Source organism: Syngnathus acus, chromosome 14 (genome assembly GCF_901709675.1).
Source record: "Syngnathus acus chromosome 14, fSynAcu1.2, whole genome shotgun sequence".
Taxonomy (NCBI): domain Eukaryota; kingdom Metazoa; phylum Chordata; class Actinopteri; order Syngnathiformes; family Syngnathidae; genus Syngnathus; species Syngnathus acus.
The window spans coordinates 1,954,834-1,981,476 of NC_051099.1; the positions used below are offsets into that span (position 1 = coordinate 1,954,834).

Here is a 26,643-nt window from a genome sequence, read left to right on the forward strand (position 1 = left end):
TGGATTATTATGGACATCGTAGCGTCGGTGGACGTAGCAAAGGAGAAAACTGTAATAGGAACGCTCTTGTTGAAGGGAGACGAATAGAGAACATGATGTCACACACTAATCGGAATGTAACGATTGAGATGACGATTCAATAGAACAGTTTTAGTATTATATTTAAACTGGCCTGTTTAAGGTGAACGATTGATAGCTAATCAGAGGCATTCAAAAAAAATCATATATCTTTGGGAATGCAGGACGCAAGTAAGAATTCTTCCAGGAGTCAGGTTGATAAAGAGCTGGGATCCCAGACAGTAGAGGCTGTGATCACCTGCATCCCTCATCGCGCTGTCTCTCCCAATCATCTCCGACATGTTTCACCGTCACTCGTCCAGCATAAAAACACAATCGCATCCCCCATCTCTTTTCATTCCCGTCCATCCTTCTCGAACGTCGAAGCGGCCCTCGGCTTGCCTCCAGCCCGCCGGCGTTCTGGCCTTGTACCGGGTCAGTGAAATGAAGGATTTACTTTCATCGCACCTCGTGACCTCGCCTCTGGCTATGCATTGTAACACCGACTAGCCAGCCCATGGCATTTAGCAGCTAGCACCCGACGCGTTTCCCTCCCGTCATCATAGATGACCTTTGAACCTTTACTCCCCTGCTGATTATTTGAACCTCCCGAGGCAACACAGAAGGGAGGAAACGGGTGGGTTGAAATTAAAAAAATATAGATCAATCGTAACGACTGAGGCAATTTCACGCTGTGGCTATTCATCACTGCGAGCTCGCTGCTTGACTAATGATGATAGAAAGACAACAGCATTAAGTACAAGGGCGGCCAAGCACCATGCATCAAAAATGCCTCCAGGTAATGATGTTGCACAATACGTTGACTTTTAATGGAAGCTAGGAACATTTGAGTAACTCTGTTTAATAAGCTTATTTGAATGTTTCAAAAGCCATGAGCAAAATGGTTTGTGTCAATAATTCGGCCACTCACTTACTTGTACTGCCCAAATATGGTATTACGCAATCATTTTTTTTCATTGAGCTGGTTCAATTCTCAACTCAGTGTCAGTAAAAATAAATCTGAATGTGTCAATATGTGTCAAGTCATCAAAGTCAATTTAAGTCCACCGGGATACGCTCAAGTTCCCCGAGACCATGAAAAGAAAATACGTTGCAGAATTCCCGTAAGTGTCATGTTTTGTGGTTTTAGGTCATGTTTTGTCCTCAATCAATATACCTGAATTGACAGAAACACTGTCTGGCGTCAATGACAAGTGTCCCCTTGTCCTAAATAAATTAGAGCCTTCCTCAGGATGCCCGTAAGTGATGTGCTTGTTCCATTTCAATCTCTTCCCTTCTCCTCATCCAGTAAAAGTCCAACTCTACAAATGTCAGACACACACAGCACTCTATGGCTCCTCCTGGGTCAATATCTTTACTTTCGCTTTTTCTCTCTCTGCAGTGCCTTCAGACAGCACCTCATGTTGCCCCGCAGGCTTTTTAGACCACACCAATTAGGGCCGGATGATGTATTTGATGTAACTGCCTCCGAATCCAAATGGTACAATTCCATCATTCCCCACCAACCAAAAAGTCTCCTAACTAACAGAAACTTGAAAAAAATTAAAGGAATCGATTTGACATTTTGTCCGTGTGAGCCCCGATGGAACCGCTGGGCTTGTTCGCAGAATAAAAATGAGCACAATCTTGTTCCCAACCTCCATTTACTGACAGATAAATTCACAAACGGCTTCTGTTAATGGTTCAATCTCGGCAGAGGCCATTCCAGTTTACATTTGCGCATAAAAGCCGAGGTCAATAATGATCAATGACGATTGCGTAGATTTCGAGATGATCAATGACTAAAAGTAGTTACCATAAATACAGTCTTGATTACATTTGATTCCGATTTCTTTGAACCATTATAAGAGAATTTTATGACTACATTTAATAGCTCACTTTAACTTCTGCTACTAATTACAACACAATTGAGTTCTCTATTGATCAGCCTGGCAAGCCAATTAGGTGGAAGAGCGTTCCGTGTACGTGAACACGGATAAAACTAGCTTTGTGTTGTCAAGCGCTTGAATCGGATTCGAGTTAAACTCTGCTCTGGTTGCACCGCTAATAGCGAGCTTGGTAAACAAGGAGAGCTTCTTAAAATAGCTTTTCTCTGTGCAGTCATTTGAAGGAACACAGGGAAATAGGATGGTATGATTTCGCTTTCGGAAGATGGCATCGTAGTCTCGGTGCCAGCTGTTGGACCGCAGGTGTGTCGGATCAGAGATTGGAGAATTCAGGCCAGGATTGTGAAGAGAGCAGGCAAAAAAAGAAAGAAAAAGACTCAGGGGGAGACAAGATCACAGCGGCAGGTTTACTCAGTCTTACGAAGCCAGTCGATCGGCCCTCACCAAGTCATCCATCATGCTGACTGACACACACACCAGCACACATCAAGTGCTTCGCATCAATCAATGACCAGTGAAGAAATGACTCATTCTTTCCTCAAATGTTTTCATAATTGATCCAGACTCCCTAACCTGAATGTAATTATTTTGCCTACCACGTGTATTTACGTCAAGACGATGGCACAAAGTCGTCAAGCGGTTTGTTTTCAGCTGCAATGAATACTGATTATCACCAGTAGGAGAGATAACCGAGGGATCTATCATCCAAGGTCGATCGTTTCCTCCGGGCTGAGCCACGTGTGCTTTACAGTCTTACGAGCATCATCCTTGCTGCTTTTTGTGTGCGGACGCCAGTTTGCGAGCTGCTCTTGAAGACTCAGTGACATGTATTGATTTCAGCAAAACAAGCACAAGGTCACAACTCCTGCTCCCTCAAGGGCAGGAAGACAAATGTCAGTTTGATTGCGCAGAATGGTCATCGATAGATCGGCTTCATCCCGGCCAGCGAGTCCCTATGCCGTCTATTTCGGTCTTCCGTGCATAATTTAGTAAGCAGGAGGCTATTTCAGAGGCTTTGTGAAGGCTGGCAGCAGTCTAAATCAAGTGGGTTAGATAAAAGAGTAATAATAATGATAATGACTGCAGCCATACTCTCGTCTGGCTCGGAGAAGACTATCAGTACTCCATACGTCTTCCTGTCTGTCCTTGTTTAAATCTCGTTTTCCGCTCCTCACCCCATCCTCATCCCATTCAGTGTGTGTGCAGACAGGTGACGAGCGAAGGAGGCCTCAAAGCCGCAGGTCTTCCCACAGGCCATCTGTTGTCACGGAGAAACCATGACTTAAAAAAATTGGAATAAAATCACAGCCAGCATGGCAACGCTCGGATGGAGCTTTGCCGTCACAGGGATTGTTGATTGACATCTTTGCTATGCTAATTTGAAAGTTTCCTTCACGACAAGTTTTGGGGAAGTTTGTGAAGTTGTGCATTGACTTTTCTGCTTGTAAATCCATCTGCTGCTCTTTAACTTTCAAGCAAAAGCTTTTAAAAAATGCAACATTTTACGTTGTTCAACATTCCACCAGATCTTTTCACTTACCGCCTTCTTTTAATACGACATGCGTACTGTATAGCTGCCTGAATTTCGTTTTCCATTCCAATGCTGAGCGAACCATAAAACTTTCATGTTTGGACTTATGCATCTCCACGTTTTTTCCCCCACGTCGGCTCCACATCGAGTGTAAAAAGCCCACTTGTCGCCTCGCTCCTGAGGGAGCGCAAGCGTAAATTATTCGCGCTCCTTCGGCGGATAACATAAGCAGGCCGGTTTGATGTGATTTATTAAGTTTAGTACCGAGAGGTAGTAGATGATGCATAGGCTATGGGAGTAATTGGAAATAATATAAGCAGGGGTGGAGGAGGCGGTAAAGAGGCGTGAAGGTTAGGAGGTTGTTTGTTCACTTTTAGAAAAAGTCAAGTCAGCACGCAAGTTGAATTTCCCACTTTTGGTCTCGCACGTAGTATTTTAAGAACGGCGTCTCGTTGCATATATTATTAATATTAATATATAACAAATTGCTTTCGTTGAAAGCCGCAGCGGTGTGGGCATCAATTATTTACTTTAAGTGCAAAGCATTTACGCTAATGACGACGCCCGTGTGAGCATTGAGCGGGTTCAAAGGTAACGCCGCTGATTGAGGCCGTATTTGTTGATCCGTGGTCATAATGAGGATGCAAAACAATGATCAAGACGCCACGGGAAACCTCAAAGGTCACTAAAGGGATGTCTAATTGAACCATTTAGGGCTGACATAATAGCTGGTAGTGGAACTGGCACATATTTTCAGGAGCGGGATCATTTAGGTTCATGTTATTTTTTACTGAGGCAAGGTAGCGTTATGGATTTTAAGATAAGTTTTCGGACTATTTATAAACCCAAATGTATCCTGATGGATGGATTAGAGCATGGTGGGATCTAAATAATCAGTCCTCAGTTTTCTCTTCCCACGAGATCTTCAGCAAAGCACACGAGTGGAGTGGAGAGTGTGTTGGAGGGTTCTTGTGATTGTTTAGCTTTGAATGAGCCACGCACACACGCACACACTCCATATCTGTTTACTTTGCTAGAATTAAACAGCCCACGAGTACGTGCCAGTGGTGTCCATTTGATTGCGTGGCTTTTTTTTTTTTTTTCCTACCAAGCCAAAGACTTTTTTTGAAGGGAGCGAGGGAGAGGGAGAGAGAGAGTAGTGGCCGGTTAATAGCTTGTCAAAGTGCTGCAGGTCAAGCCACAGGAAGTCAAAGAGCCGGCCACGATTCACGTTGGTGACAAAACTCCGTTTAAACTCGGGTCACACTGTTGGTTTTGGGCTAAACGCTGCTTTTCTAACAGTGCTCACTTTTAAAGGAAGAGCCAAAATTCACGTTTGCACAAATCAATTCACTTCTTAGCCCTCCACTTGCTTTGTCTTGTTGTGTATATGATTTGTAATTGTCGAAGCCATGCCGTCTAATCAGCTGTAAATACGTCAATATATGGTAACCCGCACTTATGTACAAACACAACACTCGAAAGGGTACAAGTTCGGAAAATTGGCTTTTTAATAGCTTGTAAACACATCATTGCTTCTTTCTGTGCCTGCGCACCAATCATGTGTGAAATTAAACAAGGAAGTCAATCTTTTGTTATCTATTTAAAAAAAGAAAATACTTCTATGAGGGAGCTGCTCTTCATTTCCTCTATTATTACAAGCGTGTCAGAAAAGTTCCACAACTCATCATGAAAATATTTGTCAAACTCAGACCCCTAAGTACAAGTTTGGAGCAATAAAAGCTTTTCCACTATACCAATTCTTGTTGTTTCGGTATTCAGCAATTTACATACATACTGTAATATACAGAGATGTTATTATAATTTTGGTGAGCTAATTTGGTCTATGTGAGAGGAGAAACAAGAGTGCACATTCATTATTCATGACAGTCATGAATAATAAATTTGGACATTCCTGTCTGCCAAGAGAGTTATGGTTAAAAAAAACAAGGACTGATAATTAGGCAGAATAGTGACTGCAGACAAAAATGCTGATTTTTGGACAATAGCTGTTTGGAGTTTGTTGCGGACTTCAACAAAAAAAAAAAAGAAATACAAATATCAATAACAGAATTGGATTGTTGGATGAGTCACTCCGGCTGCTGTATTACGTGGCCCTACTCAACAGTGGGCAAATTACCATAATAACATAATTATACATGAGGCTTTCATGTTTTTATTTAGAATGTCGCATGGGCTTCAGGTAATTTCACGCAGAACTCTTTCACGCAATTATAGCGACTCCATCTCAGCTCCTGAATCCAGTGTGAGTAGATTTGCAATCCAATTCTTCCCACTCAGACACAACGTGTACAGTATCATTGTATGATAGTTTAATGATAGCGAGTGATTGAACCGAGAGACTTCAGTTACAAAATACAAATCTACTTTGTTGAATCAGATTCAACGCATCTCCCTTATCTGTTTTTCTTTGGAATGACCAGAGGGGTCTGCGTCTGCTCGGAATCGGCCCGGTGCAAGCATACAAGGACACGGTGCGACACGGTGCAGCATCAGCGGCGTTGGAGGGTTGAAAAAAAAATAAAATGAAACAAAATACTGCAGAGATATTTGGAATCCAAAAACGCGTGAAACCACAGACGAGTGGAAGAAGTAGGATATAAACACGGCAGGCAAACAAGATCGAGCCGAGACAAAATGGATGAGTCAGAGCTGAGAGAGTGAGAAAGATGGAGGTGTGTGCATGTGTGTGTGAGAGTGGGAGGAAAGATTAGTGAGGCAATATCAGAGTGTCCATCAATGTCACAGGACTGGTGTCCTCTGCAGGCCATTTTATCCATCAGCCCGGGGAAACCAAAAAAATGAAAAATACCTCGCCCGTATGTGCATGCAATCTTCACCTGTTTACCCATTCTGTGTCATCACGCTTCAATTTCTCGCTTTCATATTTTCTGCTGATAAAAGCTCCCCAGCGCTCATGCTAGAGGGAATTCTCTTACTGGTGTAAACAAGTGAAATAAATACATATTATAATGCCGAGTCTCGAAATAGGTCAAAAAATAGGTCAAATCTTTTCAAAATTACCTTGGAAGATTCGGCCTGGGCTCTCTTGTTGAAGTGCACTAAAGCTGATTCTCCATTTTGATGCTATGCCACCATCTTACTTTTCTGCTCACTACTATTTGCCCGAACGCGACGCTGCTTTATGAAGTTCTCACACGAGCTCCAAATCACGGCCTGTTACCGTTTTTCCGATTCCGCTTGGGAAAATAATCTGCCGAGACCATCCACTGCGGGGATTTTCAAACCCTGCGCTTGAGTCATTTTCTGTTTTTCTGTCTCATGTAAATTGCTCCTTTATTTTCCACAATCATGTACCATTTTCCATGTTGCTTCACAATGACATCTTCCATGTTACATGTCCAACGACGCATCCAAAGTGGCGCTATTGATTGGGAAACAAGTTACCATTGATTACCGCCAAGCTGACGGATGGTGGAAAACATTTAACACAGTTCTCCCTCCGTGGGAAAGCGCACCAGGGAAATACTCAAGACAAATTAAAAGATTGTTTATTTCACCGTGGCAGTACAAATGGAGTGGTGTTACCTTGGATACGGAGGATTTAAAACAGAAGAGGCGGGTAAATGTGAGGTGGACGGTTTATCATGGTGCTTATTATTGATTCCTGTCAATGGTCGCTGAGGAAATGGAATACACTACCTAGCCAAAGGAAGATTAGCGAGCAGGTCTATCTCAATCCGGCAGCTGCATGCATTGAGCGTGGAGCACAATGGCATTTGGGATTAAGGCCCGTACGGACCGGAAATATTGGGAATCAACATATGCTTAATAATTAGCAAAAAAAAAAAAAAAAAACACCTTCCACAGACTTTTAAACATTGGAGTATTCTAGAAAAGGGTCAAGTTGAAGCAGTCTGTGTAAGCTTCTTTTGGCATTCAAAGATGATTTGCATGCTGACATCCTCCGCGTTACAGCTGCCAGGTGTATTCTGCAAACACATCATCCTACTCAGCTCTCGTAGCTGATTAGAGGACATTTCAGGGAGTCTCTGCAAATAACTGCTTGTTGGGACTACATTTACATGCGTCGCTTTTTTGGGAGCTGATTTGACAATGATTGGAGGCTTCTAGAGGCCCGTAACATAATCCTTTGGAGCCCAAACATCCCCCCTAACGCTTTTTCACACACTCTTGCAGTTTCTTATGCATTTATATTGCATTTTTGTTAAAGCAGCCACTTATTGTAGGAAAATTGCAACATTCAGTTCTCTCACTGCATCATTCAGCTCCAGTATGATAAAAAATGGAGATGTGTGAAAGGTGCCCTGTAATCAAATAAGCATACATCACATTATAGGATGGGTGTTTGAGGTAGGGAAATGGGAGATGCCATATGGCGCTGTCAGGATGCTGACAAAAAAAAAAACGAGGATTTATGGTGTCATAGCAGCAGATTGTAATGTACACACACTGAAGTTTGTTACCCTTCAAGCAGTACGGCTGCATCTAATGAGATGCATGAAAAGTTCCGAACGAACAGAAGCTGGTATGACCAACAGAGAAAATCTGCCAGTCAAACAAGAAATTTTGACTGAGCAAGATTTCTTAAAACAATGGAGTCATCATAAAACTAAATATTCGGAGGCACTTTCACAGCATGTATGGAAAGAGGCGTGAAGTAGAACCTATGTACTGCGCTGTACACAAGTGTGTGTTGGAGTGTTGCGTGGAGCCATGGCCCACTTCCTTTATTTAGCCCATCATGCAGCAGCGTCCTTAATGAGGCCCACGGGAAGCCGCCTGGAGCTTCTCCACATCTTCCACTGCTCTGGCAACCAACTCCGTTGCCCTCAAGGCAGCGCCACCTTTGAACCGCCAGATGTCCGCTCTCCTTGACGTCTTCATGATGACAGCTGATGTCTGCCGATGGAGATGTTTTCCTTATGATCCTCTCCTCAGGTCACAGATGGGGCAGTGGCATGGCATAAAAAACTTCTACCAAATACTTTTTTGATGGTTTGGCTGGTGTCTTCTAGATGGTAGGAAAAATAATCATGTTTTTATTTTATATACGGTTATCATCCACTAAAAGATGAACTTTTAAGATTTTAAAAGATCATTTTAGGATGATCCTTACTGGCAGCTTCCCAAACCTCGCGATAAACCCACAGGCCATATCAAGTCGCACAATAAATTTAACGACGATATAGGGCTGCATTGATTAGACACTTTTCAACACTAACATGATCTGATGCCTTCACTTGTCATGGAATCATTTCATCAGCCTGCCTGCCCTCACTCATGTTTGTTTTCCAAAGAGTGTGTGATAGAGTGGAGCCTGATTAGATACGGCAGACGTCCTCTTGGAAGAGTTGAATCCACTTTGAGTGAAGATGTTGCCGCCATGCATCAGGTTCATTCCACTGGGGAAATCAAGAGCGGTAGCCTGAATAGTAACATCCATGAGGCAGCTTCATGACGTGGAGGTGCAATGTATCTGCCAACATGATGCATAACCTACTTAACATAGATATAAAGAAAATACATTCTGGGCATTGCTGTATTGATTAGCAATGTTTCAGACACCAAAGCAGATCCAAAGCCTGGAAGGCATGACCCAAAGTAATCCAAATATATTCAGAGATACTATTGGCAAGTAGGTATGGTTAGTTCAAACAAAGTATCAAATAAGAAACTTATATTAAGTTAGCAACGAACGAGAAGGAACAAGTCCAAAATTCAAAGATGGAAGACAATAAAATGACTCCCAGTTGAGCCTCCTTCCAAAGCCACTAAAACAATCCCATTGTCAGCACACCATCAGCCGTCATCAGGGCACCTTCACTATCCTTTAAGCTGAATTCCAATCTGGCAGTGGTGTTGTGCACAAAAAGCGGATAACAAGTGTGACGGAAAAGCCAGAGATAGCGCTTGGCGAGCTCTCTGCAGGAGAGTGATAATGGCCGCTTGCTTGTTTGCCCATTACTTTGTGTTTGTTTGCGCTCAGTGCAGATAAGTCATCAGTCGCTACCTTTGTGCTCGTCTGTGACTATGCAGCCACGACTGATGAATCAGCATGCATCGGTCATTAGACGGGGATGATTCAACTTGTACTGTAGACTCATCTCCATGTAATTGCCCCTCTCCAAGGCATTATCTTTTAATTGCTACAGTTGTGAAGAAGTGTGTCAGCGGGATCATGGAAAAACGGTTTTTCAAAGCCAATCCAGATCAAACTGAGGTTTCCGCATCTAAGGATTGTTCAAGCCAACATTTTTTCTTTATCATTTTAAAAACTGTTCCCCAGTCCCTTCATAAAAGGTCACCATTATTTTTCAATAGAAGTCCCGGGCTGTGCTGAATGCCATTCTACTAATGATATTTGACCGAGTGATGGATGAGATACAAGCGTCGAAAATAGAACGCAAAACAGATGAGCTGTATCGGGGAGAAAAATGATGAATTAGAAGAAAAAAAAATGGATAAAAGAGGCTTAATTAACAATCAGCAGCAATAAACGTGACCAGATTTTAAGTGCCTCCATCAAAATCTGCAGAGAAATTCTTCCAGACTGCCACATTGATGCCGTGGGGTTTACAGTTAATTGGGCATTTTCATTCATCTCAAAACTATTCAAAACACTGGCATGCTGGAGAAACTCTTCGTACGAGCTATTTAATATTTATATTCCATCGTCATGGCTCACCTTAGTCGAACCACCCCCGAAAATTCCTACTCGCCTTTTCTTGCAAACATGAAAGGGGAAATGCAGTAGTTGCGATTTGCATTTTCCGTGTACCCCGGACTCAGAGGAGAAGCCCTGGCAGCAGCATCTTCTATATAAGCACGCTTAGCTCCCTGCTGCTTCAAACAAAACACGGGCTCCTATTGAAAATTTAAGCCTAGAAGGAGAAAAAAAAAGTCAAACAAATGGACACAGGGGGGCGAAAATGGAAATGTACTGCTGCAAAGACAAAGTGTTGTCAAACTCAAATGGGGAAGACGTTCGTTCTATTTCCTGACAAGTCAAAATACAATATCCAATCGGTGACATACTTTTGTATTTAGCAAGGTCATGATATGACTGCGTGAAATTTGACCTTACAGCAAACTATTGAGTAGAATGTAAATCAAAACTAGTTAAAGGTTACTTGTTGGAGTTATCTTTAAAAACACGATTAGTGAGTTGAATCCTTGCACACAGGGGCGACATATTAGATGTGGCAGCTTTTAGCCTTTCAACTGTTAAACACATCATTTCACGCTGTCTCGCAACGGCATAATTACGTGGTCGCGAGAGGAATTAAAGCTAGGCGGGCTGGATAACCGCTCCATTCTTAATATCAATTATACCACCCTTGCATACTAGATATCTCCGAATCATCAATCACGCCCTACGCGTTTGGAATTTTTCATCGAACAGCTGACATCTTTGTCCAGAGCTCATTTCCTGGGTCGGGGAGCGCCAAATCGATATCTGACCGTTGACAGCTCAGAGACAAGACAAAGACGACGCGGCGCGTCTGTTGTGCTTTGGCGCCCTTGGCCAACAAGGCAAATCACTGCCAACTTTCATTTTTGTTCCGTTAAACGAGTGTGCTCGATGCCCTTGTGAGGATCAAAACATTAGCGCTTGGTCAATGAATTTAATCTGCAATGGCATCGTGTGTTTCAAAGCCATTTCAACTTCTCAAAATGGCTCCCAAAACAGTTCCAGCAACACTCAGAAAATATGGTGGTTCAAAAATACGGAATGGAAAGTCTCTTCCAAAGTGAAACAGCACTTTGGCTCACCTTTTGCGAGCTCCCCTGTGGAAAAACTTCCACTCGTCTGATTGCAACACAAAATTGACATCGTGTGAATGATCCCGGGCTTATGTGGTGTTGACAATGAGGCTTACGCAGACAGCTTGTGTTTTTTTTATCCATCGAGGAATTAACTTTGTAAGTTACAGCCCCTGATTTAAGTGCCTTCCTCTAAATCAGCCGAAAATAGAGAATTTATTTTTGGATGATGCGGTAAAAAATAGACGACAGGTAACACAAACACATTCAGAGTGGATTTCTGTTTCCACTCTTCAAACGGACATCAGTATGCTGAAAGCCCTCATATTAATATTTCGACTTTTGCTTGCATTCCACTCTCGATCATAAAATAAGGATTGAAGACAGATTTATCCGATTGATAACAAATTAAAAGGACAAAGCCTTGCCATTGTTTACCACGTCTGGCAAGAGTGAAAAAACCCTTGACATTAACTTTGCTCTGCTCAAATGAATCTAACAAGCCCCAGTAGGGAGCATAAACTTGATCCGTAACACAACGCCGATAAACCCTGACAGAAGATCCAGGAAGACAATACGACAAAGAGTGACCAGTTGAGTGATGAGAGGAAGACGCTGAAGAAAATGGATGCTCAAAGGGGTGATAGATGGCTGGAGGATTTATTTGCTTTTGGTGTTGCGCTATCATTTATCTCCAGTGAACAGAGCCGGCCGGGCTGCGTGACAGAAATCAATCAAGAAGCCAATCGTCCATATGCTTCCACTGATGCACCCGGCTAATCGATACTAGCCTTGGAGAAGAAAGCCGGAATATAGAAACACGCGTGCGGTAGTATATTTGCATGACTCGTAACATAATGGAAGACATTTTACTTTCCCACCTGCTTATTTACAAGCTCTTCAGTTGCGTGAGTAAAACTGATAAATGGATGATTGATTCCTTTACCAATGGGGAAAGAAATGCTTGACGATGCACAGATTGTATTTTATTGAGGAAAAGATGGAGTGCACATGGCGGATTTTACAACGGAGATCAATACATCAGAGAAGCTGTCGGAAGGGATTAAGTTTTGGGTGTGTGTGTGTGTGATAACATTTGACAGTCACTAGACTTCAATCTGCCCACCACATGGTGAAAGGGAAGTGACATGAGATCACATAAATCAACTGCTGCACACACGCAAAGAAAGATGGCGGCCAGAAGGGAGGCCGAACGTTTGACATCTCCGACGACATAAGCGGGAAGTCCAACTGACACCGACCTCCTTGCTTACAGATAATAGCGGGACATCCACTGTCACACACACACACAAAAAGTCAATCACCTTCTAAATCTTATGGACCTTTACATTTGATATCTTGCAATTAAGATTGAGACATTCTCCAGCTGTAAAAGTATAACTGGACTTTTTATTCCTCAGGGGCGGAACAAATAAAGCTCAAGTTGAGCCAATGCTGTACATGGACAGAAGCAAAACTTTGCCAAAGTGGTTGAACGGCTTATCGATATAGTCGATAAATTGCGGTCGTTGAGAAAAACTCTGAAAGCAAAAGTTCAATAATGAAAGCAAACACAGTAACCTAATTTGCACTTCAATTAGGAAGCCATTATGAATGTACAGTGCAAATGGCAACGAGAAAGCCTGCACACATTCACTCCAATTAGTTGCGTAAATTGTTTTTAGCGCTGACGTGATGTGTTATGATGATGCATCAACACCGCATACTGATGATTCGTCCTTTTCCACAGTCTAATTACAACACTGCACCGAGCGCGGCCGGTAATTGTTCTTTTTTCTTTATATATCCAAGTTAGCACTGATTGGATTTAATGCCCCCACAAATGTCTTCAATTGAATTTATTTCCAGTCAATTTGTCAGGACTCCACTAAAGCTTTGATGGCAAATCCAAAACGTAAATGAGCGGATCCCCACGAGTCGCGTGTCCATTTACCATTCCAACGGCGTAGCGCTGCCACGACTCCTGATGTGAAAAGTTAAAGTGAGGTGAACGTAATTACGCCACGCTAAGGCTTAATCACGCCGTTGTTCGTCAGGTTTGTTAGCGACAGTTGGCAGATCCCATCCTATTAATTTGCTCTGGACAAGAAAATTGGCTGCTGGCACTTTTAACAATTCACAGGAGCCTGGGGTCATTTTTCAAAACCCCAATTACGAGTCGAGCAAAGCCTCTATTTCACCCAACGCTGACATAATGAACTCATGATAGCGTCGACTAATGACACCTTGCAATATGTTTAATAAATGCATTGTTTACCTATGCAGTGGTTTGAATTGTGTCTGCAGTATAAACAGAATTCTTTTCAAGTCGTTTGTAAATGTCAGTAGTAATTAAAGCAATTCAGTCCTGCTGACTTCATCCGCATTGGATGTTGTTCAATTAACATGAAAAATATTGTTTGTACAGAAGGATGACAAAAGTATCCAGTGAAAATGAGAATATATGGAGCTTCCAGTTTCCTGGGGTGACTTTCTATAAGATTTGACTGTGTGCAGAGGAATTTGTGTCCATTCATCCAGAAGAGGGCTCTTCCACACCTTTCATGGACTTTGCACATTGGGGCAGTCATGCTGGAAAATAAAACGGCCTTCTCCGAATCGTGGCCACAGAGTTGCAAGTGCACAATTGTCCGAGTGGATTCACACGATACGGTTCAAGTGACGATTTATACGTGGGCGCATGGCTGGCGGGGTTAATCGGGAAAAATGGGTGGGAATGAATCCCAAGATTGAAATCAAATATATGCAGCACTGACAGAAATACAGCAAATAGATAAATTGTTGATTTTATGAACGCTGCCCAATTAGATTAGTGTAAGAACGGAACTCTGCCATGAATCAAGGATTCCTTCCAATTGATTAAGATCTCAGCCACGTCCCCCATATCGTACATCTGCTTCTCTAGAGTCTTTGGAGCTTCAAGCCTAGTCTCGGTGCGTGCGGTTTGTTTATTTGAAACAACTTTATTTATAGCCTCACGTCGACTGTACATAAAAAGAACCAAGGCGGCCAATTATGAATAGTAGATGCACGGAAAAAGCTCGTACAGATGGTTTGATGGGGGCTTTCGAGAAGTCCATCAGCAACAGATACCCGTTTAATTATGCAAGAGGTTGGTATGAAAAATAAATGTTAGGTGTGTCTCATTTCTTCTTTTGCTCACACAGAAATCACGCTGAGCTCTTCAACTGGTTTTTGTCTCCCAACCCACTGATTTGAATCCAATTTGCACATGACCATTAGTGGTTCATTCATTAATAATTCTCTTTCTTCCAAAATCAATGTGACAAATATATTTAATGAGTGTACTTGCCAGACACTAACAAGACTTTGTTTTATCTAACAATATGTGTTGAATTAATAAAAGATTCATTTCAATGCGACAAAGTTTGAAAAGAAAAAAAAGAAACCCTGCTTTGACAAAATGCCCTCACCAGAATATTAAAGTCAGCAATCTGGTGTTAGAATAACAATTACACAAGCCATAATGTCAAAGCTGGTATTTTACGGCACATTACTATAGACTGGAGTGTTAAAATGGCCGCCGCTTGTATTATTCAAACACAACTCCATAATGCACAGTAGCCTCTGGTGTCTTCCAGTCCATTTACAGCTGTTGTGTGTTTTGACGTCCATTTCCATGGACAGCGTGGATACATGATTGCAATTTTCTCAACAATACAAGCTAGTCAGCCAGCTCCCCTCTATGATTAAACTGGAAGAAAGCCAGTTGTCCTCATTGTTGGATCACTTTGTTTGAGAGCAGGGACTTTTCATTCATCCTTTGGCTTTCTCCCAATGGCTCTTTTTCTTTTTTTTAGAACGGAATACAATGGTACCCATTGTGTTAGGGTATGGTATGTGTGTGTCACTGTTACATTCATGCAATGAATGAAAAATGATAATGTCATCTTTTGGGCAGGTGGCACGTCACGTTGGTCGTCGCTTCCCTGCGACTGCTGCTGCAAGAACCACAAGGGCGACGGCGAGGGCGAAAGCGGCACCTCCTTCAACGAGCTCTCCACCTCCAGCTCGGAGAGCCAATCCGAAGCCGGCTCTCCGCAGGGGACGGTCATCAGCGGCCCGGTCAGCCGCCAGCCCCACGCTAACGTCCAAACTCTGGACAGGCCTGTAAAAAAAGGCCCCGTCGCTAGGCTCCAACAGTCGGAACAACGGCGGAAAAGCGACCTCCTGCGTACTCTGACCTCCGGCTCCCGCGACCCCAACACGTGCAAGAAGAGGCAGCCCAAAGAGAAGCTGACGGTAGAGGAAGAGTTGGATAGGTGCATTCAAGACTTTCGCAAGATCAAGATTCCCGAGAGGTTTCCCGAGCGGAAGTACATGTGGCAGGCGGACTTGTTGAGAAAGTACCGCGTTTGAGAACGCGGCCGAGTGACCGCCGAGGATCTGTTTACACATTTGAGACTTTTGCGACAAAGATAATTAAACTCAATCATTCACCATTATGCCAGTTGGTCGAACCACGACAGACTGAAGCTCAAAAGAAGCATACAAATCCAGACTGTTCTCTTATTGACGTAACGTATGTAGTATGTGTGCGCGTTTAGTTCCCCGCCTACTCAGAGTATGTGCCGTTATCTCACTCTATAATTCACAGGTTTGAATCATTTATGGAAGGACCAAAGCGGGAAGACAGATGAACCCCAGAGGAATATCGGGAAGGGATAGTGGGTACTCCAAAAGTCATCAGTTTGGTTTTCAAATCACTGCAAATGTCCAAGTGAAAAGGAATTTGGAGGATATGGTGATAATTTAGCGTGCCTTCCACGTTATGTACCTTCAAAACTTCTTTCCATTATAAACCGAGCAGACCCTTTTTGTGTGTGATCACACTTAGTTAGACCCCAAGGTCACGGCTATCTACATGAGGCTGATAAACTCTCCCGATAGTACTTTCAATCTAGTAGTGCTTCCCGGGTACACACAAACCGTCTTTTTTTTTTTTTGGACGCAGTTCAGAGGCGGGAAATGTTACGATTTCATCAGCAGCCCAAATTAATTTTCCTGTTGTAATATGAGTTCTATTGCGAAGGCGCACCCCCGAGTGAAATCGCGGCGGCGTGAATTGCTTTGGCTCCTGCAGAGCAATTTCCGAGATGGGCAATAAAACGTAGGTTTTGATGGTCAAATCATCGAGAAATACACGGGCGCAATAAAAGTCCTGATGGAGCGCACATCCACCCACACAAATATTTTTCCTTGTGTATCACTAGTTACTTTCTATTCTCAAAAACACTGAATATTCAAAGCACGTGCAGATGCAGTTATTCGACAAGCACGGGACGAGAAAAAGATATTTCCTAATTTCCCCTGACGGTTTTACAGTTCTTTCCCGTCTGTTGACAAGCTGATCAATAATTATTGACGAAGGGCTCTGGTGACAGCGCTGATTTGCAATTCTTGTTTGCAGTTATTAATGAAGCCTGACAAAAAAAAATATTGACAGAACAAGTATTCCATGTGTTTTCCAATTAGTTGACCAAAATTATTATTATATATTTTTTTTTATTGGTGCAGCCCAGTTAATATTGAAAATTGTTTTTAGAGCTGAGAGGCAAAATGTCTTTAAACACTATTATTAGGTTCACTTTTGGATAACACACATAAAAGATCATAACCATTATTTCATTATTATTTATTTCATTTATTTCCTAGGTTGGCAATCTAAACATTTAACTGAACTAATTTTTTGGACAAAGCCTGAAAAAACGAGATTTATTCCGAGAGAGATATCATTCATATTTAATTGCCGTGTTCAGAGCCTAATGCAACAAACATATACAATCAAAGCTTATTGTAAATTGAAACGTTTACATTGAAATAAGTTGCGTTTTAAAGCACAGAAATAAAGTAAATATTTTATCTCTATAAAGAAATAATACCCATATGTTCATGGTAATTATATATATTTTCTACCTAAAGGCCTCCAGAGTAATATTATCCACGATGTTGTTCATTTTCCTGTTTGTTTTGGGTTGATTTATCATATCATACAGTTGCAAATTCAACCATGAAATATTTTTTTACATTTGAAGTCAATAAAGCCATGTATCATATGTAAATAAATCCATACATTAAGTATTATACTCCTTGTACATGACATCAAAATCTCTCGAGTATCTTTGTAGCCATTTATGAGCCACTGCCATTTGACTTTTACGTTGCACGATCAAGGTTGGAAGGAAAGCATCAAATGCCTATAACCCATCACATATATTTATATGGTTTCTATCTTGTTGAATTATGACCCAGTTCTGTCAGACTGGCGACATTGACACAAATGCTGAATAGATAAGAACACCGTTCCGACGTCTGACTTGACTTCCACATGTCGCTTTCGGTGAGTGCACAAATTGAACAAACGCAGCTCTCATTTCATTTACAATTATTGGCAGCCCAGTTGGAATAATAATGACTTATTCTGCAAAAGCAAGCACAAATAGAAAGTCATTTTACAGGCATTTCTTGTGTTGTGATGGAGGTTAAAGAAAGGCCACTTCTGGCTCCAGGGGAAAGCCATGACGAATGGCTTCCAATGACATCCAGTGTGGACGTAAACAACACATCGCAGCGTGTGGCATTTGGAACCCGAGACTCATCTTACTGACTCAAAGCCCTTTAACGCAATTCCATTGAGTTTAAGGCTGACCGAAGAATCTCATTTCCACACCTCCAAACCGGGAGTCCCTGAGAATTGAAGAGAAAATGGAACGAATCATTCCAAATGAATGAGCATTTCGGTATCGATCAGCCCAACGTTGTTTATTAGCAATTCCACGTATGGATGTAACCAAACACCTCCCAAGGGGTTTTGAAGCCATATGCCAATTGAAGTACAAAAGGAAAGCACAACTTTACATTTCGACATCTCATCAATTAGCCATTGGTGACAAGCGTGTCATGCCATCTACTGGTTCCTGATCAGTGCAATCACAAAACGTTCAATTGGTAGCATTTCTGGCAGGTGATTTTTGTGCTGCTTTAGTTTCAAACATTTGTCTCGGCACGATTCGATATTTATTTTTCAAGTCCGAAACACAGCAGAGCAACACCTGGAGGCCTTGTAGACACGACTACAGATCTTTTTGCACAATGTATGGAGTCCCATAAAAAGATGACATTTCACAAAAAAAAGGACAGTCATCATTTTTTGCATCGAGCCATGAGTGATATGTCTTCCATTGTCGTCTCTGGTGACAAAGGTCCTATAATTGCGACTCAAACCTACAACATTCTCGTATGAAGTCAAGTGTGAAGAATGAAAAGATGTTTGTGACTTTGTAAACTAAAGTTTTGCCAGACTGCAAATACAAGTAGGGCCACGGTTCCTGTTCTCTCCTGCCTTTGACTCACATGTAAAGTACAAAAAAAAAAGAAAAGAAAAATCTCATTCTCGGCACATACTGTTTGAAACTAAAGGGTGTGATGTTGTGACGTGTGTTGGTTCTGATACACACATGGAAAAAATGGTTCTGAATTGTTGTGAGCATGTTGGTATTCAAAACTATGACAGATTAGTCTGTTGTTGTGAAGAATCTTTTTGTCCAAACTGCTATTAACATTACAAAAAAAAAAGAAGACAAGCACAAATATGTTGATCGTGTCAAATGTTCCTCTACAGATGTAAACAAATACCCAATAAAATTCCAACTTTGGAATGGATTGATTGCTATGTTCTTTTATCGCAAGCTAAAATGGAACTGAAATACACAACTGTACTAAATTGGTAAAAAATGAACAATGTGATTATTTTTTTGTAATGTATTTATTGTTTTGATGGGTAAATGTACCTCAAGATTTGAAAGTGAATGTTGGTGATGTCCCATCTGCCTTTAAAGACCCTACAGAGAATTTATTCGTCACTCCAAAATACAGCTAATAAACAAAAACAGCCTGTACAGTGACCAAGAGTCGTATTTATTCTCGATGACTACTGGAACATTAAAAAAAAATAAAAAAATATTGGGTAGAACTCAATTAGTGGAAGATTAAAACAGCAACTGATATTTTAATTTTTTTTGGTTAATCCATTCAAAAGCTAAAAAATGATAACTCATGCTAACACACAATTTATTTTTAATTACAGCTAATGAAATCAGATTTTTTGCTAAGAACAGTTGCGTAACATCCTGCTTGACTGTATTAAAGATGAAAATTCTGCATCTTCTGTTAAGGCTCATGGCTGCAATGGAAAAGCCGATTTTTTTGACGATGACACCTTGGTGAAGGACATTTAGACTCCATTGTTCAGCAAAAATCAAGTTTCCCCCTTCACCAAGACAATCGGTCTGGTTAGCAGCAAACATATGGAAGGAAATCTTCCGTTTCTTTCCCGCCGGCGTGTTCACGGACGATACACTCAATTACACCCATTTCAAAGTCCCGATGAGTGAACGTTAAGGAAGAATAAATATTTTATGTCACTGCGTGGGTGGTTCACTCACTGTGCAAGAAAAAAAGAAAGAAAAGGCATAAAAATAGCTTCAGAGGGATTAGCCATCATCAACATGAGGCGACGCAGACTGCTTTGGGAGCTTCGCCGAAGCCTGTGATGAAAACACGGATAAAAACGAGTAATGGCAGGGAGGAGGTGTGCGGACGGGAGTGTGAAGGAGAGGTGCGAAGGAGCGGAGTATTGAACGAGGGTGGGAGGTGAGAAAAATGAAGGACGGATTGAATGTTAGTACACGGACAGACCATTCCAAATGAAGGCCAATCTTTGTACCAAATTTGGCAAGAAATCTCAAGATTATCGCAAACTGTTTTGTCAGAGGATGGAAAAATCTTGCCGCCTTTAAATTCCAGTCAACTTGACCTCTGAGACGAATTTGAAAATTGATTGGTTGAATAAATTGTCCCATTTATTCTGAGACTCACAACACAGAGGCTTCAATTTATTTTCACTCTCACTTCAAACCTAAAAAAATAGAACTACACCTTTTCAACGCTTTGCCTTTGAGCCCACCATCATGCGAGCTCTAACTAGCATTTAACAACTGACAGAGCATTTAGGTAAGCGTTAGCAACAAAACACTGGGGTCAGCGCTCCCGCGCAGCAATCGCACACACCACGCGCCCCGCCGCCATTGTCGCCACTGGCTGGCTGGGGCAACTGATGCCGAATGACACCGAATGCCAGGCATTGTGCGGAACAAACACACAACACACAATGGGAGGATGATCCAAAAGCCTCTGCAGTTGTCCAGGAGCCACTATTGCATTCACACGATTAGAAGAACATTTAATGCTTTATCTGGCTGTGAAGTGAAACGAGTTGCCGCGCGATGGCAGCCGCACAATAGACACGCAGCCAGCGTGCCAAGTCTCTGTGTGGGCAAGTCACTGAAGGGCTCCCAGCAATTATGAAGAAGAAAGCTTTTGGATGTATTTACGCTTCTTTTGAAGTGCAACGTGTCAAAAACATTTTCAACTCCTTTGTGCAATGTGACGCGTCTTTTGTCGGTTTATTCTAGGAGGTATCGTTACCATTCTTTGAGAAAGGACTGGATAATTGACTGCCACGGTTAAATCAGCAGATCCGGCTAAGATAATCTATTCATAAAAATAGTGTGCAAAAAGATTATTCCGATTCACTACGTTGACGTTGTTTAATTTTCCTAATTACTGCTGTAAGTGGTGACTGGAAGTGAGATAGAACAATCGTCTTGCTCTCCCAAAAAAGTAGGCCATCTATTTTTTGCTTCTTCTTAGTTGTCGACATTTGGTTGGCAGCTCTTTCACTTTTAAAGCAGATAAACCGAAATATAATAAGCAATTCAACTCAGTGGGGAAAAATGCTTTTCAATGACCTTGCATCGCATAACTATACTTTTTTTTATTTATTATTGTTTATCATGCTCAACATATTTTAACTTGGCAAGTATAGGAGTGGTATTTACGTAACACTTTGGCAGGTTAATGGAGGTTGCTTTTCATTACAAACATAATTAATATACGATGCAGTGGGTGACAGACTTGAAAATAAAAATTGCGCTGGATGGTGTTGACTTGTTTTCCAAATTAACTTGTGATCTGTGGAGGGATTATAGAAGATAAACATACTTTGCAACTTAATCAATTATTTAATCAATCCGGGGATTTGGCTAAGCACATAACCTAATTTTCCGTCTTACATTTAGACGTGCTATGCTTTTAGTTTCAGGAAAGAAAAAAAGAATCACGCTGATTGCCCAAATGAACGTCAAAGTTTCTCCATTAGGTGTGAACTGAGTGAGAGCTGCACAGGTTGTCACTCACAAGTAGCAAAGCAGACATTTTGGGAAAAGGAAAGGGAATAGCTTTGAAACAAGTGTCAGCAAGATCACACCAGCTACTTAGCCATCTAGCACAAAACAAAACAAACTTTTCCAAGCCTTTGTTCTATGTTTCCCTCCAAGCTCTTTCCTGAACAATCCTACAATGCTGTTGTACGAATGTAAATGAACGCTTCTTGCAAAACGAGGGAGGCTCCAGATTGTCCAATTAAATTGAAAGCCATTCTGTGATTACACAAAGTGAAACAAGGAAACAAGCAGGAAGGCACATTGGGCTCTGGCAAAACGACCCCAGGCACCTCTAATGTGAAATACCCACCGCCCACCACTGGGTGACAAATTGCACATAATTTGGTCCACATACTGGGCGAGCACATTTTGATTTAATCCGTCCAATTAAATCGCTTCATTCATATCGAGGAATTAGCCCAGAGGTGAAAAGCATCTGCACTAAATCACAACTTATCTAGTCAACGATTAGACACACAGCCTAAAGTCGCTTTTGACAGGCTTTTTTTTTTTTTTAAACCGGTGAACTATTCTAACAAGAGCCAACCTCGCAATCTCCCTGTGAATGCTTGGGCGGCCATCATTGTCACGCTTCTGACTCCATTGGGAGTCATTATAGAGGAAGCCCCTCATGGTTCTGCCTCGGCAAATCCACTCTTTTCAACTATTGTTAGAGACTAATGCACCGTGCCACACTGAGAATGGCCTGCTCTCATCCAACTCACTATAAATAGTCTCCTACTTAATCTATTCAAGATGTCACAGATTTAGTTGAGATAGATAGCGCTTTCAAAACACCAAAAGCACAGAAGCGGACCGACCGACGGTCGCCACTCACTGAGGTTTTCTACAACCCTGGCCACCGAGGAGGTTGCAAAATGAAGGCCAACAAAAAAAAAGGTTTAAACATTTGTATGATGCCTGGCACTGAGGCTTTGGAACAAGAAGGATTAAAAGAGGCAGCGGTGTCAAACCCAAGGCCCGGGGGCCAGATACGGCCCGACACATCATTTTATGAGGCCCGCGAGGACAAATAGTGCATCAACTTTATGTGTCAGTACTAAAACTAATGACGTGAATCATTACGAACTGCAACAAAACATTGATTTTGGCCAAATCCTCACTTGTGATCTGATTAGACAGTCCAATAAGTCTAAATGCCAACCTATCAATAAGTCTAAATGCCAACCAATATAAAAAGAATAAAACGGGGCTTAAGGTGCAATAAGTGTGGATGTATTGGAAGTAGATTTGGTTTCCTTTCTGTTTGGCTGCACCTTGTTTTTCACAACATGGTTTGAAACATTCCACTCGTTCTGGCCTGAATACCAATGAGCGGCAATTATTTCCGTGATAACGTATCTGCGACGCACTTCAATGTATTTCCGCGGCAAAAGTAGGACGCGTAAAAAAATGGAATCAAAAAGACGAACGGCAGCATGTATGACATTTGGCAGCGGGTGACAAATACATTATTGCTTTGTGCGCCAGCAAACTTGCTGGGGAGAGTAAGCTGTCACAGAGCCCTGCACCCCAGTCAGCATCACACTATAAATATCAATAAAAGAGGGAAGGCGAAATGTCCTCGGGGGGGGGGGGAGAGCGCAGTCAGGTACATGAATTAGAAACATCACCGATACATTTTCAGGAGGGGGCGGAAAAAGGAGCCACTGTTCATTCTTGCAACAAAATAAATGTTTACCTTCAGGGAGATGAGGTGGAATGATTGACTGTGGACTCCTGTCAGTCGTCACAAAGACAGCTGGCTAACTGTGCATACAACTGTGATCTAGTTATAGATCTAGTTCTGAAATCAGAGACTAGTAAAAACTGTTCAATAGCAACATCTCTAGACAATTTGTAATTTTAGTATTGACACAAAGTCGATATAATTTGTCTTGGCGGGCCAGACATAATATCACTGCGGGCCAAATTTAGCCCACAGGCCAGAGTTTGACACCCCCTACGGCGTAGACGTTTTTAATCTGTTGTTTTTAATCCAATGTTATTATTGTTGTGTGCTGATACTCTCCACTTGGCTGTTGTAAAAAAAATTAAAAATAAATGGGTTACACGCATATCCTATGATATTAGTGTGGTAATATTAGCACAAAAGCCATGTGAGTTTCATATTTTTTTTATAAAATTGTCTGATAGGATTTATGTTGCAACATCTTGACAAAGAGTCAGCTTTCAACAGGACCTAAAAAAAAAAGCATTCTGGGGAGTTTGAACTCTGGGGCCATATCAATTAGCGTTGTTATTTTCCTGGAGAACAAGTGTGAAGAGGTCACACGAACCACACCTGGCGAGGCAGATGTCGAGATGGGGGGTGGTCGACGGAGGTGACTTACCGCCTCGCACTGCTTGGCTGTTCCAACATATGGAGATTTGTCATCCCCGCCCATCTGAACATGCCTTGGAGTCACAACACTAACTGGTGATATCACAACACTCAACAGACCTCCATCAAGGCGCCGTAATTATAAGAAGCAGATGTTATCGCCTGAGTTTCATCATCAAAAATAAAATCTGTAAATCAGTCAATATCATTTCAATTGGAAAATTCTTGGCATTACTGGTAATTCAATTCAAGTAAGTTCATTTGGCAGAAAAATGGTACAACTGGGAAAATGTTTAAAAAAAGCTTTCCTACTTCATGTTGATGACTGTTTTCTGTTTATTCCATGACTCCGCTGGCAAACACAGCAAATAATATGCAGCGGAACATTTACAGCCATAAAAGTGGAAGAAATGAAAGCAAACTACTCCTCCGGGTGAATGAAGCCGACACCTCCTGACCTCATTCTGCTCATTTTGCCTCAGTGTGCTCTGCCTCAAAAAAAGGAACCTCGGATGAGTCCTAATGAAGCTGGTGGGCACCGCTTGATGCCAATTACTTTGTAAGCTTTCTTCTTGACAGGATAGAAAGATTTAGAGTGGCCTTTCTGACCTGCTCTTTTGTTTGGCCTGATGCTGAACATGAACACAAAAGAGTTTTTGGTGCACATTTCAAATCCAAGATTTGCACTGATGTTCCTTTTTCAGAGGTCAGGATGTTTTATCTGATAATAGCCATATTTCCACATACTGTATATTGAAGTTTATCTCAAGTACTAGTACACCGGAGGCAGGAGTAACGACGACAGAAGAGAGACCAGAGGAAGGAAGCGAAGTTGCGTCATGGGAAATCTCCTTCCAGCTGACGCCTATGGCAGAATACGTGAGGGAATTCAAAACAAGCCTTAACCACAAGCCTTATCAAAAAACGATGCCCTAGAAACAGAATCTAAAAGAGAAGCTTGAGTTCTACTTGCTGTCTATGTTTTAGTTTCATAATCAGCCATATCGTTTTTCTACTCATATCTGCCAAATCCCACTGACTCAGTCAATGACTAGCAACAAGGTGAGGCGTAATTATCTATTTTTGCAGCCCCAGATCGGCGGATTAGAACAGCAGCGGCCATCTGTTGGAGTAAATATTCAAGTGTCTACTGGCAGGAACTTAATGGCTTTCCACGTGCCCACCGTGAAAAGCAAGAGCAGTTTCGCTTCACAGAATGCGTCACGGCGGCTGGGTTATTCCACGTTACAGTGCCGCAAATTCGGCCTTTTCAAACGACGATCATGCTCCCGTTTTGCTTGGCACTCTCAAAGAGGTATTAAAGTAGTTCTAGTATTGCAGTGCAATTACAGGCGTATGTATAGGTCATACATATTTTGGTGTATGAAGACCCAGGGCTTCTTGGAAGTTGTTATCTGTGCCAGGCAGGCAGGGGCCAGATGGGACCCAACCTCAGCTCACTTCCCACTGGGCATTCATTTTAGCGCTAATTAGCTGCTTTTAGAAACTCCTTTCCAGACTCTAATAACTAAGACTCTCCAGCCAAGCACTCTCACACGGAGAGAACTCGGGCTGTGCCCGGAATATGAAATCGGGATGTTGCACTTACATAATAACAGAACTGTCCTAATAAACCACATGATCATTTCTTTGTGTTAGCAAAACCTGCAGACACATTGACAAACAATTTCACATGCGTACAGAGAATAGAGTTATACATTCAAATCGACTTTTTGTGTACCCCTGCAATGACTTGTTTGCAATTGATATAAGTGTCTGGCTCACGTAGAGACACAAACTGCTAATTGGGCCACCGGAGAATCGATTGGAATGCCCGCAGTTGATGATGGATCATTGAGCCGATAGATTTCCACCTGTGGATAGGCAACATGTGTCGTGTTGTGTTGAGGCGGGAAAATCCATTCCAACCCCCTCCTTTTCTTCTCTCTCTTAGCTACTTGTTGTCTTTCTTTATTCCTCCATCTTTATTACCTCTGCCAGGGTGGTAATGCTTTTGTTTGTGCGTGATAGCACTTTGTTCTTGGGCCAAATGAGAAAGTTTGTGGACGGGTCACTAAAGAATACTGAAATATTTCTTGCACAGACTGCCCGGTTTTTAATTAACATTGGACAGAATTTTCGATATCTTTTGTAAATGGTGCAATGTCATCAAAGCGTAAGAGAAAATGGCAAATAAATCACGCAGCTTTCTTGGGTTTTCCCGAAGCTTTGCGTTCGTCTCAAAGGGCAAAACTGTCCAAATAGCAAAACGAATTGAAGAGTAAGTAAGCAAACAGCCGGCTGCAAAGTCACACTTTGACTGAATCCTCGAGGTGGTTCTTCTTAATGACTCCCATTCAAAAGGCAAGCAACGCTTTCATGTCTCCTCTGATTTGTCGGCTTGTCTCGGAGCAAGGGGTTCGCTTTCGAAAGGACGGTTGTAACCCGTTTGTGACCCTTGGATCAAAAGTTCTCTTGCATCGTTTGTAGTTGCAAAGATTTTTCAGTCACACTGGTGATATTTGACCATGGACAAGTGTTTTCTAAAGTTTGACCTACTGACTGCTGGGGCAGCCCGATGAATTTGTGCTTGAATTATTTAGGATTTGGCAGCCTATGGGAAAAATTCGCAGCTCCTATTTTACGCAGGGCTATTCGGTTCTCGCACCCTTTTCGCCCCATTTCAGATCGTCAAAGATTTATTTTAGA

General features: G+C 41.9%; 1 protein-coding gene across 1 annotated transcript in view; it reads left to right on the top strand.

Annotated features, from left to right (window-relative positions):
* Positions 1 to 19,207, top strand: part of kctd16b (potassium channel tetramerization domain containing 16b) — a 32,846-nt gene extending 13,639 nt beyond the window's left edge. The window contains exon 2 of the mRNA XM_037269743.1: positions 15,209 to 19,207. Coding sequence (XP_037125638.1) covers positions 15,209 to 15,666 — 458 coding nt within the window. The 3' untranslated portion in view covers positions 15,667 to 19,207. The remainder of the gene's footprint in view (positions 1 to 15,208) is intronic.
* Positions 19,208 to 26,643: the final 7,436 nt, after the last annotated feature.